We start from the raw sequence: 13,498 nt of genomic DNA, 5'->3' as shown, positions 1-13,498 counted from the left end.
GAGTAATGAGTCAACATATATATATATATATATATATATATATATATATGGTTCATATATGGCTCTAAATTGCCCATAGGCATGACTGTGAGTGCGAATGGTTGTTTGTTTCTATGTGCTCTGCGATTGGCTGGCAACCAGTTCAGGGTGTACCCCGCCTCCTGCGCGATGACAGCTGGGATAGGCTCCAGCACGCCCGCGACCCTAGTGAGGAGAAGCGGCTCAGCAAATATATACATATATGTTCACTCGTCTTCAAAGTATGTACCATAGAACATGTATATATTTATATATTCCTTTATAATGATAAGTTAAAGATGATTCAAGGCTGTATGTGGGTATGTCTGTTTAAAATCAAGACCAAGAAACAACAGTACGTTTCAACACTGCACCGTCTCATATACAGCTTGGTTTTCATTATTTATGTAATAGTGGTAAAACACCATGAGAGGTGTCAGGGCTTGTTCTCCCAATATTACAGACTGCTACGTATGAAACGCAATCTAGGGTTGCCATGGCAAGTATGAATCAAAATGATTTTGAACCTCTCAGTTAAAGGTAAAACTATTCCATATTGTTTATTGCTCCAATGGCAATACAAGGCCTAAGAAAAAGAGTGGGAAAGGAGAAGATAAAAATAAGGTTCTGTGCTGCAGACACCTTTGGAGTTTAAATGATCCATCTCTGAGCTGCCATCTGGCCGTCTTGGCTTCCATTAATAGCAGGCTTTGCTCTGCACTAACCAAAATGTCGTTGCAGTCAGACAGCGAGCGAGAGAGGGGCAGACAAAGCCTGGGGGTAAGGAAGGCAGGAGGTTAAGTTAACAGGAGAGAGATGCAGCAGTGCACACGGGGTAAAGGGATATATTGTAGGTATGTACTGTACATAGAGAGGAAAGACAAAAAGAGAATGAAAAAGCCTGAGATTAAGAGACAGGTGCAGGAGCAAGTGCACTTTAGGGAGAACATGTATTTAGAATGAGGAATAAAACAAAAAAGCCAAGCTTTGGAGTACATGTGCCCCAGGGAGGATGGAGTGAAGCACCTTTTGTCTTCCCACCATCAGGAACTTCTTTGGAATAAACCTCGCCAAGCACAGCACAGCAAAATCTCATTTTGAAGAAGAGTGAAGCTAAAGCTTTCTCCCAGAGTTGCGATCGAATGTAGTTGGACCTCTGCCCACACAAATCAGTATCTAGGCATGCGTCACAGTTTCATTTCAATTGTATAGCACAATTGTTGCCGGATGCTGTGCGACAGAGCAGCATCACCTTGGTTGTGAGCCTGCGTTTGTTGTGTAGAGTGACTGGCAAGAGGACGTGACCAATTAGATTTTTAAAGCTCCACACATCTGCTCTCTTTATCCCCAGGACCTGTCAAAAAAATGACACATCATTAAACATGACAGCCTTGGTACTGCAACACTGCCAAATCCCAGAGGGGAGCTCGCAAGAGGAATTCATCAGTACTGATGAATAGGATGGATCTGTAATTGTTCTTTTACATGCAGGTGTGTGGCGCCTCAGGCCCCACGGGGGAGGGGTTTGTGAACGGAAAATAATGAATCCCAATTAGAAGCAATATTGCGTTGAATGGAGAAAGTCTTGCATCTCAGTGTAGGGAGACGGTAATTAAGCCTGGGGCAAAGTTATAATGGCTCAGCGTCACACTGTCAGCTGCAGCTCCCTCAATGGCAGTCCCAGATGAAGTAGTATTCATCTGACACATAAACATAATAAAGAAAAGTCAATTTGATTCTAACAACACCAAATGACAGGCTGATTAATGAAACTGAAATTCAGTATAAGGCAACTTGGTTCAAATCTCAGTGATATAGCCGATTGTCCGTTACATATCCACCCAGCCGGCCAACAAAATTATTCTTTTGTAAAAAAAATTCCATGGCCTAAAATGCCATAGTAGTACGGTACAAAATTATTGTAAATAAACATAAAAAAAAGCTTGGAAATGTTTCATATTTTATCTAAACTTACCACACCAGTGTGCTTGGTCATGGTGACATTGTTGAAGTACAGTACTCATCATAGGCGAGTCGCTTTCATGAGCTGCGAGGAATTAGTGGTGGGCTTCTTAATTCCAAATCTGTTGCCAAAGGCAAACAGCTTGACAAAAAAATAAAACTCTTAGTGTACCAAAAATTGCATGTTCCAGACTCCAAAGACTTGTGTTTTGTACTCCTCAGAGTGAATGCCGCAGCCATGCCGCTCTCTCTCCGCTCTATGTATAATATATGACCATCGTCACATGGCCACCATAGTGCCTAACATTCAACTTAGCCATTACGTAGGCACAGGAGGCACGTCTTTTGGAATTGGATCGAGTAATATTGTATGAATGTGACTTGGAAATATGTCAGTCCCATTCTGTGCCTGCATTTCGCCACAGCACCAATAAACAACAGCGGGCAATTCTGGAACTAACAGACTTTTTCAACAACATTTTAAGTGACAAATGGAAAATATTTTTGGATACGTTCAGGCCCGACAGTCCGTTTTAACCGATATCTGTTATATTGGGGTACATTTTATCGACGTTCCACTGTATATGTAAATAGTACAAGTTGCTCAGTTGCCTTCTTTTTTATCTTGTATATCTTATAGCTTGGTGTAATAAACTACCTGTCACAAGCAGCCACTCAGTTTACAGTCCAATGTAAAAAAAAATAATAATAATGGTTTATAATATTTTCCAGAATTATATCCCTTTTTAACTCACAACAGAAAAAGGCCTTCAACTGTTTACATCACTACTGCCAACGACTTTCTCTTAGGGTTTTTCTCCTAATTGATGGGTATCTGCCTTTCTAGAATAGTCACCTTTAGGTACAGCATATATAGTTATAATGTAACAATAACCAGGGCTTTAAGATCAATCAAGTTTTAGGAATTAAGTATTCTTAGCAGGAATGCAGTAGTTCTACACCATTTATCACAGAATTCTGATGAATTCTGCCAATCTGCCTTTGAATGCGTCTATTCAGGTGAAAAACCTGTCCACTGACCAAGCTCTATAAGATGGTAGCCAGATGGTATAGCGACAACTGTAGTAATTCTGTAATCATCACATGATCTCTCTTTCTGGAGGAGTCTCACACAGTTGACTCATTTCAAACATCCAAGTACCTTACCTCTCTCAAGTGTAATTTGCACAGGATCACCTGTCCCTTCCAATTAGGCATGCCACAGATGAACCATCCCCCTTCCGACACAAAATTTCAAATCTGAGGTGTAGTACCCTCTACCAAGATTCGAACCAGGTTCAATAGGTTGCAATATAACATCAGTTTCTGACAAAGGTGGTGTGGGCACTTTTCAAACTCAAAGGTTTCTAATTGGTCTTTGGTTGTCAGGTGACAACAGTTGTATTTGTTTTAAACATCCATCCATCCATCCATTTTCTGAGCCGCTTCTCCTCACTTGGGTCACGGGCGTGTGGGAGCCTATCCCAGCTATCATCGGGCAGGGCACATACAAACAAACAACCATTCACACTCACATTCACACCTACGGGCAATTTAGAGTTGTGAATTAACCTACCATGCATGTTTTTGGGATGTGGGAGGAAACCGTAGTGCCCGGAGAAAACCCATGCAGGCACGGCGAGAACATGCAAACTCCACACAGGCGGGGCCCGGGGATAGAACCCTGGTTCTCAGAACTGTAAGGCAGACGTTGTATCCAGTCAATCACCATGCTGCCTTGTTTTAAACAATGTCACAAATTTGTCCCAGACAAAAATGTTTAAAATATAATGGGACATAAACACAGATGACAATTTCACAGCCATTATCATCTAATTTACTTTTCTCTTGACACAGTCTTCACACAACTTTATCTTTCTCATCTGCTGTACTATTTTGAGGAGGCTGGCCATGCACTCTACAACTCTCTGTTGTTGTCAAATTAATTGACAAAATCATCAGCCTGTCAAAGTATCGCTAACAAAGCTCCCTTTTGTATTCCCTTCACTGTCACTGTATTGCTATTCACTTGTCATGCTGGTGACAACAACAAAAATCATAAAATAGGAGCATGTGCATGTGTTCACAATTCAAATGGGTTTAAGCTCATTGTGCTGCTCGTGGATGTTGAATGCTTTGTGTGACTCGTCCTCTCGAAAAACCTTTCTTGAAAGCAGAAGTAGAATTCTGCAGCCTGAACTGAAGCTACATGCGTTGGTGTTATAGCACATCCAATATATAAAGAGCCAAGCTTCTTCATCCCAGGCAAACTAAACTGATTAATTAGCAAAGGTTGCACTGAGACAAGTGGACTTTTTTGTTGAAGATGATTGACCTTTTTGTTCAAAATCTTTAAGTGTGGAGGGTCTAGTAGTGTTTCCCCTTTGGATGATAACAATAGGGTTGGTGTTGTGTTTGTTGTTGTTGCCAGGTGTGGTTAGTGAAGAACGGCCCTGCATGCCAACCGGTCGTTTACCTGCCTGGTGGCGAAAAAGCTTGTTAGTGGCCACTGTTTCCGCGGAATTTGACAATTCTTGGGGGAGGGATGTCAGAACATTGTTGTAAGCAGACAGTAGCTGATGGCACAAATGATCATACATTGTTTAGACAGCGCCTTTCTAGTTTGACATACAGTAGATGGCTTCCTTCGCACCTCTTTTAAACCAGCAATCCACCCTATCCAGAATTGTGAATCGTCCTCTAAGGAATGTTCCTTCATTTTGAGATGCAAATGAACTGCTGAATCTGGACCCCCCAAACAAACACTCTTATGTCGTGCCGTGCATTTGTATAGAAATTGACTGGTTTCTCCAATTTAGATGTCATTGCACTCCTCACTACACTACATTGCATGAACAACATTGTTGAGTTTGCTTGTCTGGATTTTTTCGTTGTGTTGAACCATCTTAAATCTGAGGGTAGTGGTGGGTTTGAAATGCACTCGTTTCTAGAGGAAGTGGAATGTGCTTAGGCCCAGGTGTAGTTGTCCTTCTTTTCTTGGTAGATTTGACAAAAGCTCAATTAGGATACCCACAGTTAGTAAGACCCTTCCTGATGTGTGTATTCTTCCTCTGTCTGCCGTTTTTGGTGGTTGGTATCTTCTCTGCTGTGTCCTCTATGAGTCTAATATCCCCTACCTTGTGTTCTAGTTGGTCATGGGAGTGAAAGAGCAGGTACTGGTGAGTGGGTTGGTTTTCTGAACACCTCAATATTGAAGCTTCAATCCTTCCCTGCCAACACACACAGATGTTGCCGCCCACAGAGTGAACAATTCTGTGTCGTCAACATTCCTGAACCAGGGCTGGGTGTAGTACCTCTAAAAGAATCGAGTGCTTTTCTTTCCACTTCTTCCATGAACATGTTGGCCGCAATTTGGGAGACCAGTGAGCCCATGGTAAAGCCACATTTTGCTCATTGAAACATTTGTTGAATTAGAAGAAAGTGGTGCTAGTTGAAATAGACTGCATACCTGGTCTGGAGTGAGGTTGGTTCCGTCCGAGTACGTCCGGAGTCTTGTTGCAGTCATTCCCTGACCACATCAGTGGCTAAAGTGGTGAGCTTTCAATAATGTCCTGACATCTCTCGCCCAAAGATTGTGTCATTTCAAGGGAAGAGTGGCCACTAACCAGCAGTTTCGGCACCAGGCGGGTGAATGACCGATTGGTATCCAGGACCGTCTATCAACAGCCATGCCTTGCAACAACAACAAACCCTATTATGACCACCCCCAGGGGACACAGCACAAAACACATCGGCTTACGCAGACACACTTCAAAATGTAATAACAGAAGAAGCCTTTTGGATTGAAGGTGAAAGGTCTTCAATAAACCTAGAGTCCAGTTGCCTCGATTCAAACTTTGCAGATTACCATAACCTGGATGAACAGCTCGCAAGTGGCAAAGAACACTTGAACGGTGAACTTGAAGATAGAAATCGCTCAGCCATTGACCAATACAAGCGCTTCAAGGAGCACCTGAAGGATATATTATAGAAATGTGGAATTGAACCCGTGCAGCTAAAGACAGGTCAACGCCAATGCAGGTTACGAATTGGCCACTTCAACCATCTAAGAACTCACAACCCCTAGGAGTTGAGACATACTCATCAGAACTATGACATTACTTCTGAAAAAAAGCCTCTTAAATGTGCACACCTGCCAAAGAACTGGACGTGTGACAAGAAAGGGGAAGAGGATAGATTTTTTTAATATGGAAACCGTTGGCCTCCGTGAGTGAATAATCCTCAAGTTTGAATACCTTTAAGATTTGTGAATACGTATCATGTGTGATGCCGAATACAGCAACACGACACCCATCACATGCTTTTTTTTTCTAATACCTGGAAAAACGAGAAAGGTCTTTCAACAGGATTACATAAAAGTCTTCCGTTGTTTGAGTCATAATGGAACACCTTGTCAAGAATGCAAATCGGGCGCCAGAAAGTAGCTAGTTAACTCTATAGGAACAGACAAACAAACAAAAATGTCACTTCACAATTAATTTTTTAAATTATTTTTCTCCATTGAGTCACAGTGGTTGAATTTTCTCTAGTCGAGTCAAAAATGGTATGGTCTCGCCATCCTCTGTGTCACGTCATGATTTGTTGCAGATATAGGCTTGTTCTTTTTTGTTTGTTTTTTAAATTATGTTGTGTTGGGTTGGGCATTTGACTAAATTTCCTTTTTTTAATGGGATGAGAAAATCTGTCTTAATCTTTCTGGAATTCTGTTGCGATGCCACCGCTGTATTAAGCAGAATAATAGGATAATAGACGATTTGTGTATGTATGTACAACCCCAATTCCAAAGAAGTTGGGACGTTGTGTTAAACATAAATAAAAACAGAATATAATGATTTGCAAATCATGTTCGACATCTATTTAATTGAATACAATACAAAGACAAGATATTTCATGTTCAAACTGATAAACTTGATTGTTTTTAGCAAAAAATCATTAACTTGTAATTTTATGGCTGCAACACGTTCCAGAAAAGCTGGAACAGGTTCATGTTTACCACTGTGTTACATCACCTTTTCTTTTAACAACATTCAATAAAAAAAATTAAAAAAACGGAGGACACTAATTGTTGAAGCTTTGTAGGTGGAATTCTTTCCCATTGTTGCTTGACGTACAGCTTCAGCTGTTCAACAGTCCGGGGTCTCCGTTGTCATATTTTACACTTCACAATGCGCCACATATTTTCAATGGGAGACAGGGCTGGACTGCAGGCAGGTCAATCTAGTACCCGCACTCTTTTACTACGAAGCCAGGCTGTTGTAACACGTGCAAAATGTGATTTGGCATCCATCCACCCATCCATCCATTTTCTGAGCCACTTCTCCTCACTAGGGTCGCAGGCGTGCTGGAGCCTATCCCAGCTATCATCGGGCGGGAGGCGGGGTACACCCTGAACTGGTTGCCAGCCAATCGCAGGGTTCATACAAACAAACAACCATTCGCACTCACATTCACACCTACGGGCAATTTAGAGTTGTCAATTAACCTACCATGCATGTTTTTGGGATGTGGGAGGAAACCGGAGTGCCTGGAGAAAACCCACACAGGCACGGGGAGAACATACAAACTCCACACAGGCGGGACCGGGGATAGAACCCCGGTCCTCAGAACTGTGAGGTAGATGCTCTAACCAGTCAGGCACCGTGCCGCCTTGGTTTGGCATCGTCTTGCTGAAATAAGCAGGGGCGTCCATGAAAAATATGTTGCTTGGATGGCAGCATGTTTATCCAAAACCTGTATGTACCTTTCAGCCTTAATGGTGCCTTCCTCGATGTGTAAGTTACCCATGCCATTGGCACTAACACAGCCCCATACAATCACAGATGCTGGCTTTTGAACTTTGCGTCCATAACAGTCCAGATGGTTCTTGTCCTCTTTGGCCTGGAGGACACAACGTCCACAATTTCCAAAAACAATTTGAAATGTGGACTCGTCGGACCACAGAACACGTTTCCCCTTTGCATCAGTCCATCTTGGATGAGCTCGGGCCCAGGAAAGCCGGCGGCGTTTCTGGGTGTTGTTGATAAATGGCTTTTGCTTTGCAAAGTAGCGTTTCAAGTTGCACTTACGGATGTAGCGCTGAATTGTATTTACTGACATTGGTTTTCTGAAGTGTTCCTGATCCCATGTGATGACATCCTTTACACATTGATCTCGGTTTTTGATGCAGTGCTGCCTGAGGGATTGAAGGTCACGGGCATTCAATGTTGGTTTTCGGCCTTGCCGCTTACATGCAGTGATTTCTCCAGATTCTCTGAACCTTTTGATGATATTATGGACCGTAGATGATGAAATCCCTAAATTCCTTGCAATTGTACATTGAGGAACATTGTCCTTAAACTGTTCGACTATTTTCTCACGCTTGTTAACAAAGAGGTGAACCTCGCCCCATCTTTGCTTGTGAATGACTGAGCAATTCAGGGAAGCTCCTTTTATACTCAATCATGGCACCCACCAGTTCCCAATTAGCCTGTTCACCTGTAGGATGTTCCAAACAGGTGTTTGATGAGCATTCCTCAGCTTTCTTTCTTTTTTTTGCCACCTATCCCAGCTTTTTTGGAAGGTGTTGCAGCCATAAAATTCTAAGTTAATGATTATTTGCTAAAAACAATAAAGTTTATCAGTTTGAACATTAAATATCTTGTCTTTGTAGTTTATTCAATTAAATATAGGTTGAACATGATTTGCAAATCATTGTATTCTCTTTATATTTATATTTAACATACCGTCCCAACGTCATTGGAATTGGGGTTGTATGTATGTATGCTCAAGTTCCCATAGCTGACCTCTAAATTCTAAAAATGGTTGTCTGTCGGGGCCTAAATATGAGTGTCTCAATATTCCTGTTTTTAATAGGTTGTTGTTGCTATTTCATTTTTTTTGTTTTCTTGTTTTTTTCATCAACGCAACCTTGAATTAACAAGACATTACAATATTCAGGCCCAGCACATCTGACGAGAGTGGCCTGCAGTTGCCACCTTGACTTGAGTATGGCCCGGGGGACAAATACTGTACGGCCTCTTCCGTTCCTAAGAATTTACAAGATCAGTCCAGTCCTTCAATACTTGTTGCATTAATTTTGCAGTTCTTTCCTCAAAGTATATATTTTTTTAATTTATCTCCTTACAATTAAAACGAGAATGCATATTATTTATTAAAATATATTTGTTCATATATTATTAATTTATCATAAAAATACAATTCCGATTAGGGTTGTGGATGTATTTATTTGTTGTAAATAATATTTTATAAAAGTAAAAACAACAATTTCATAATGACAATATAATTATACATCTAGCATTTATAAAAAAATATATATAATTGTATTAAATAATTATTATTGAATGAATTACAATTAATCATCCATCTATCCATCCATTTTCTGAGCCGCTTATCCTCACAAGGGTCGCGGGAGTGCTGGAGCCTATCCCAGTTATCATGGGGCAGGAGGCGGGGTCCACCCTGAACTGTTTGCTAATCGCAGGGCACATATAAACAAACAACCATTCGCACTCACATTCACACCTACGGCCAGTTTAGAGTATTCAATTAAGCTACCATGCATGTTTTGGGGATGTAGGAGGAAACTGGAGTACCCAGAAAAAACCCACACAGGCATGAGGAGAACATGCAAACTCCACACAGGGGGGACTGGGGGGGGTTGATCCCCAGTCCTCAGAACTGTGAGGCAGACGCTCTAACCAGTAATCCACCGTTCCGCCTACAATTAATCAAATATATATATATATTTTTAAACTATTTTACATATCTTACACATTTGAACTTTTACAAACAATGCTTTACCTCATGTATAAATGACATGGCCCATCTGTTCGTTTTAAAACTCAGACGTGGCCCTCAAGTTTTCCCACCCCTACCCAAGATGACCTTTTCTTATATTCATGGCCTGCTCATGCTACATAAAAGAGGCTGACCGCTCACTTAAGGCTATCACTTCAAAGACCTCAGGGACAGAAGAATTCACAGGATGATCGGTATTCACTTTTATAACTCTAAATACAGATGTGCTTCTTTAAAATTGCCTCTTGAATCATTGCAAATAGAGATTTTTAGAACTACTTGTCTAGTTAATAGAATATATATAGAAGAGCATATATTTAAATGATCTGCATATTTGTGTTTGTTTCTAGCCATACAGGGAGCTCTATGGGCTGTGTTGTCATGGCCCTGCCTCCTTAGCACCAGCTTCCTGCTCGAGTGTACGGATCAGGACCAAGTCATCCACCCCTACTGTTTATCCATCTCACAGGAGAAGCTTCTGGACAGAGCGATCCAGCATGCTGAGCTCATCTACCGCGTCTCCGAAGAGTTGTGCTCTATGTTTGTGAGTAACGTCCACCTTAAGCCGAACACAAAAATTGTATATTTGCACCACGAGTGGGGCTGCCGTAATTAAACGAGTTTAAATATGAGGAGGCAACAGATACTGTACGTTGATAACAACTCATACAATTTAAGGAAATAAAGGTATTGTAAATTCTACATCGTCAATGATAAACACATTGGTAGCACTTTATTGTGATTATATTAAAAATATAGTGAGTACAATGGTATTATAATTCTATATCAATAAAGTTTCTATACTGCTTGTCCTTATTATTATCACAGGCGAGTTGAAGCCTATCCCTGCTGATATTGGGCGAAAGGCGGTGTACACTTTGGTAGCCAGTCAATCAAAGAGCAATAATTCAATGTCATTATAATTCAATATTTTGGTGTGTGGCATAGAAAGGTTTAAATTAACATATCCAAGCTCAATATTATCTTTGTAAAGGCAGAATTTATGGAGTTACCCCTTAAAATATTGTTTATTTATATGCATGTTATTGTCATCCAGTGCTCAGTAAAATGACAAAAAAGGACGTGTCATCATTTACATACCCACTTGTGTGTGTGCACCAAATCCCAAAAGGTTCAATTATTCATTCATTCATCATTCACTAGATCTTTCAAAATGATCTCCACTATTTATGTACTGGAAGGATTTTGCCACATTTTTCTTTTACTGAACCAAAATCACTGAGATGTTACTATTTGATTCTTTTCACACCTGAAGATCTTCTTACTGCTGCACTTCAGAGTAACTTCTCTCTGAGCCCAAGTTTTATTCAAAATCAGTGGTGTGGTGCAATACAAATGTGATAATAAGGTTAGTCTGAATCAGCGACAGCATTATGCTTTGTAGCTTCCAAAAAGGTACACCATGTATAGTATATACTGTATGGAGAGGTGATATTAGAGCTTGTCACAAAGGAGTCATTACATGCTATCTATTGATTGCAATAGAACACATCATATTCCTTTAAGGGTCTCCAGTCGAGAAGATTTTGCCCAAATTGGCTTCTTTTTTTTTTCCAGAACCGAAAAATTCCTGTTAACACAAAACTCATGTTCTCTCTCCCTCGTGTCTGCATCATGTGCAGGAGGACATATTTGTCCCATATCAATTGCAGCTTCAGAGGAACCAGGCGGCTTATGCGTGCATTACTAAGGCCATCCCCATTCCAAACTCCATTGGCGAAGTCCAGCAGATGTCTGTAAGCAAAAGCCTTTGCTATGCTCATACATTGGTGTATTCGTTCCAAGATAATTGAGAATGTTTACTTGAATGAAGTTTGTGCCACAAAATGGTGAGTGTGTTTCTGTTTGAGCCTTAAATCCGATTTTAGTAACTATATTCATTTATCAAAGTGAAAAACAAATATTGACTGTAAAACTGTCACTACAACAACATCGAACCCATTCTTGTGAGAATTTTTGTAGAAAACCTTAAAAAAAAATTTGCTTTAGCATTGCATTTTATTTGCATATTATTTTAATTCTTATTGAGTTTCAATTCAATCCTAATGTTAGAGTTTTTTCTCAAGAGTACATGTTAGCTGTTGTTTTGGGTGCTGTGCTATCTGGTCACAAATATTAATAGCTATAAATAATTTTTAAAAAGAAGGGTTGTATTGGATTGAGTGGCGCACTAGTAGTAACTTGTAACAAATAACTGTTATACAAATATCTGGTAAATTGTGTGTGTCTTCCAGGACAAATGGTTGCTCCACTCTGTGCTAATGCTGGTCCAGTCATGGATCGAGCCCTTGGTCTACCTACAGACAACACTGGACCGCTATGATGGCACTCCAGAAATGCTCCTCAACAAAACCAAATGGGTGTCTGACAAACTTATCAGTCTGGAGCATGGAGTGATCGTTCTCATCAAAAAGGTAGGCCATGCAAATAACATTGTGAAACCTTTGTCGAGCACAACCTGGTGCAGGATGATGGTTGATCTCCAGAATGTTTCCTTACATAATTCTGGAGACCAAACTATTTCCACCATAAAACCTTTTTTTTAATTTTGGTTTTTTTCACTGTCTGTACAGGCAATGTTTTTGTGATACACCAAGCTTACTGTAACTGTTGTATAACCTAAAATATTTATACACCTCATAACAAAACTGAAATAGTATTAAAAAAATAATTTGATTCATTTGAAGACATGTCACAAAGGCATAGTTTTTAAAGAACTTCAATTCATACATCACGTTTTTTTTAAATTTCTAATCTAAGAGAAAATGTTACTGAAGTTGCTAAACTGTTCACAGATGTCTAAAACCTGTAATTCAACCTAGTTTTGATAACATTTTCATTTTGTCAGGTTCACAGACATGCACATTTGTAGAGCGTTGCTAATACTATTATTAAAGTTAATTATTAATTCATCAAATTAACCTGTGTATCCACCTATTGAGATTATTAAAATAATCATTATTTCCATATATATCATTTATATAGTTGCTTTGTTCAGTGGTGTGCTGTGAGATTTTTCTATTGTCAAATACTTGCCTTTTCTCAATGAAGGTTGGAAAACACTGTTTCGATTACATATCGGCTGATCAATCAGTGATTTTGACCACGACTGTTCAATGCTTTATTTTGAGATGATGATAAGACTAATAGTCCTCTGTTATGTGATGAAATCTGTTTGTCCAGATGCTGAATGAGGGCCTACTGACAACGAGTTACAGCGAACAAGGCCTGTTCCAATATGACATGCAAACAGACATGGTGGAATCTGTCATGAGAGACTATATCTTAATCAGCTGCTTCAAGAAAGATTCCCATAAGATTGCGATATTCCTCAAGCTTCTCAAGTGTAGACAAACCGACAATTACAACTGTGCATGAAAACTAAATACAACATTTTTAAACTTATGAATTCTTAGTAGATCGTGATATGTGAAAAAAACATGACTTTCTGTAAAAGAAAATACCTGAAATAAATATTTTAAAGACAAAAACTTGTGTAATATATTATCTTCGCAACAAAGTCAGAGAACAGATAAAGTGCCAAGCAGTGTAGTCATACATACTGTAGCTTGCCAAGAGGAGGTTTCGTGCCCAGATGTTCATAAAACTCACACAGCCTCTTCTTTATAATTTGAATTATCCCATTGTTCACAATCCACTGAGCAAGCATCACAACTGG

The 13,498-nt window shown here is 39.9% G+C and overlaps 1 protein-coding gene across 1 annotated transcript; it reads left to right on the top strand.

The window, feature by feature from the left end:
* Nucleotides 1-10,138: 10,138 nt before the first annotated feature.
* smtla (somatolactin alpha) lies at nt 10,139-13,197 on the top strand (the record flags this gene model as incomplete). Its single annotated transcript, XM_061681623.1, has 4 exons — nt 10,139-10,342; nt 11,442-11,555; nt 12,054-12,233; nt 13,003-13,197. Coding segments are annotated over 4 exons (693 nt in total), but the record flags the coding sequence as incomplete, so codon positions are not given.
* Between the last annotated feature and the right edge of the window lie 301 nt (nt 13,198-13,498).

The sequence above is a fragment of the Phycodurus eques genome, chromosome 7 (assembly GCF_024500275.1).
Source record: "Phycodurus eques isolate BA_2022a chromosome 7, UOR_Pequ_1.1, whole genome shotgun sequence".
Lineage (NCBI taxonomy): Eukaryota > Metazoa > Chordata > Actinopteri > Syngnathiformes > Syngnathidae > Phycodurus > Phycodurus eques.
This window is presented reverse-complemented; position numbering and strand designations above follow the sequence as displayed.